At 32.3% G+C, this 3,310-nt stretch overlaps 1 protein-coding gene across 1 annotated transcript in view; it reads right to left on the bottom strand.

Moving 5' to 3' along the window:
- Positions 1 to 422, bottom strand: part of LOC102884003 (olfactory receptor 5M3-like) — a 958-nt gene extending 536 nt beyond the window's left edge. The window contains 1 exon segment of the mRNA XM_015594065.1: positions 1 to 422. This exon segment is cut by the window's left edge and continues 45 nt beyond it. Within this exon segment, the coding sequence (XP_015449551.1) occupies positions 1 to 422 (422 nt within the window).
- Between the last annotated feature and the right edge of the window lie 2,888 nt (positions 423 to 3,310).

Below are 3,310 nucleotides of genomic sequence, written 5' to 3'. Positions count from 1 at the left end.
CGAATGCAGACAACCCTTGACATTTTGCTGCCATAGAGCAGAGGATTCCCAATTGCCATGTATCTATCAAAGGCCATCACAGCAAGGATAAAAATTTCTACAAGGACGAGGGCAATGAAGAAGAAACACTGCACCAAACATCCAGCATAAGAAATAGTTTTTGTCTCTGATAACAGATTTTCTAACATCTTAGGGGTGACGTTGGAAGAAAACCACACATCAACAAATGACAGATGACTGAGAAAAAAGTACATGGGGCTGTTGAGCTGTGGACTGACCTTAATTAACATGATCATGCTGATATTGCCCCCTAGGGTGATAATATAGACCACAAGAAAAATGATGAAGAAGAGAACTCGCCATTCCTGATGACTGGTTAGTCCCAAAAGAATAAACTCTGTCACATCGGTGAAATTGAGCATTTTTTCAGTTCTAAGTCAATGTTACTTACAAATCTCTGTGATAACAAAAAGGAAATAAATTTAAAAATTGGGTATTGCTCATTTTTAAATTTATACTTTTATCCATGCCCACTTTCATTATTTCCTTTATTAAGTATCTATGACTGCACTTTACCATTATTTTTAGCAAATCTTTTCTGAGAACTAGCTATGTAACAGTCTCTCTGAAGTTCATTACACTGAATAAAAACATAGGCCTTATTTTGTAACAGTTATACAAAATATTGTGATTGAAACAAGCTAGTACTAAATATTGCGCTTAACCATATTTTCATGAAGACATTTTAAACATCTCTTGTTTCCAATGCTGGGATGTTTGGCTGTTTCCCATTTTTAAGATATTTATGGAGAGTTATAATTCTTTTTGACCAAACTCAAAAATATTTTTTTTACCTCATCTGTTTTTCATTATAAGCATATTCTCTATGATTTAAGACAAAAGCCATTTAACTAAATAATTCATCAGTCCTAAATGTCAGATAAAAATATGATTTTAAACTAACATCATACTTGCTCTCATTTAAATTGAAGAGGGACAAACTGACCACAGTTATCATCAAAGCCAAGGAAAAGGGGTGAACCATTTATACATGTTCATACATATTCATACATTATGCATATCTCCTGCATACAGACTCTTTAATATCTAATATATAATTATAATCTACTAGATATGATGAACTCTTATGTTCTGGAGATTCAAAGATAAGTAAGACAAGGAGATTAATTGTCACTAATTATAGTGGTATTAATAGAAGTAAACTTTCTAAAACCATGTTATATTCTTACAAAGTTATACTCGGGCAGAAAGTGGAATGTAATTGGCTCTTCTTTGGACATCCAATGGATTTCTAGAAAAGCTTTTTGGATACTTTGCAAATTTATTTTCAAACATAGTTTATATTATATGAAATGTCTTCCAGAACAATATTTTACAAATTAATTTCTTGAGAAAACACTATTGCCTTGCATGATGTTAACAGGTATTATGGAGAAAGAGTTCATTCATCAAATAATAGTGAGAAATCTTATATCCTGTCTACTCTCTTAGAGAATCACAATCCACCTAGTAAAGTTAAACTATGAAAAATTCTGTGGGAAAGAATTCTATATTCTTAGTCTAGCTCACTTAGCTTGTAAATGAGAGGAAGGGGAGGGAATGAGAGAGAGAAAGGAGAGAGAGAGAGAGATTCTGTTAGTACCAGTGAGCATTTATGTTCTATAGGACACAGTGTAATTCTATCAATAAGAATTTTGAGATAGCTTTTCAAAGGCACAATAAATTTAATAAATTTATTGGAGATGGAATTGTGTCAAGCTTTCCAAAGGCTAAATGTCACTTATAGGGCAAATTGTTATTCTCAAAACCCTTACTTTAACCTCCAGGATTACACTTTGTTCAAATGCAATTTGAAAGACCTTATTCACAGTTATCACTGAGTAGTGGCTAGATAATAGCAGACAAGAAGATAAACTTTATTTCCATTATGAAAATGAACAGACTTTTATCCATGAAAGTAATCCACTACCTTCCACTCACATCATTTAGAAAGGTAAGTTTTTTCAGGAGAATGGAGAAAGCTACCAACCAAAGTAGATTAGGCTGAGACTACATGACTCCAGAGTCTCAGGCTAATTAATGAAAATTTGAGGCATTAATTAACAGCTTACAAATTTTAGAAATAAAAATATTGCCTAAAATTCCATAAACTAAATTTCTTTGTTCTAATATAAAGACTATCACCCTTTGTATAATCTTAGTGTCTTCTACCCATTCACTGCCAGTCCTGAGGCTTCATGCTACCTGCGTGAGACTTATTCTTCTCTTCAAGAGTTTTTCAATGTTCAGTTTTGAAATAACCATTTGGATTTAAGGATACACAGACATACAGATATAAATTAATGCTTAGAGAATATATGTGATCATACTGATTTATAGTTGAGCATCAATCTATGCATAAAGCAGAGTTTCTTTAAAATTATATTAACACTAAATCAATAGCACTTGCTTTGTTATCGTTCAGCTCACAATTCATGGTATAGCATATGTATTAATAAACTGGCTAAAATGATTTCTCTACCAATTTGTCATTAATGTTGTGAAGGTTAAATGACCTTCTTAAAGGTATATATTTGCAAGTCTTTAAAAAACAGTAATATGAAAGTTTTATATTAATACATTCATATTAATTTGGTTTTTTTACAAAAGTTCTGAGATATTCACATTAATTGTGTGTGTCACTTATGCAATTTCCATAAAGCAAAAAAACAAAAAGCAAAAAAACACTAAATGCAAAGAAAATTATAAATCAGTTGCATTATGAGAAGCAACTAAGTGAATACGATGAATGGTGTTGTTTTGCTCTCACAGTTGATGTGACAGTGTTACAAAAGGCTACTATGCAGGTATTGATTACCTATGATGACTCATTTCTTCCTTGATTTCAGATTTGATTGCATGGCACCACAGACAGTTCATCTCGAAAAGGGATATAAAAGATGGTTGGTGTTAGTACTTTGCAAAAGCTAAGTACAAGTGGTGATTAGCCAGGTAACAGAGAACAATGGTGAGCTCATGGGGAAAGTGAAGTGGTTAGTCTGATCTTAAAGAGTCTGAGATCTGGAAAGAAATACATGGTTTGAGGACCTCACAAGCATCTGGAAAGAAATACATGGTTTGAGGACCTCACAAGCACTGAGAGAATTTTCCTCACCATCTAAAGGCAAAATATACACACAAACTTCCCATATTGTATCATTCTGTATTTGAAATTAAATTACCAATAAATGTGGATATTTTTTTTTTGCCCCCAAACAATAAATATTCCAATTAAAAGAATTCTGTTTTC

This window comes from Pteropus alecto, unplaced genomic scaffold (assembly GCF_000325575.1).
Source record: "Pteropus alecto unplaced genomic scaffold, ASM32557v1 scaffold1518, whole genome shotgun sequence".
In the NCBI taxonomy this organism is placed as follows: Eukaryota; Metazoa; Chordata; class Mammalia; order Chiroptera; family Pteropodidae; genus Pteropus; species Pteropus alecto.
The sequence above is the reverse complement of the archived record's forward strand: the minus strand, read 5'-3'. Positions and strand labels throughout refer to the sequence as shown.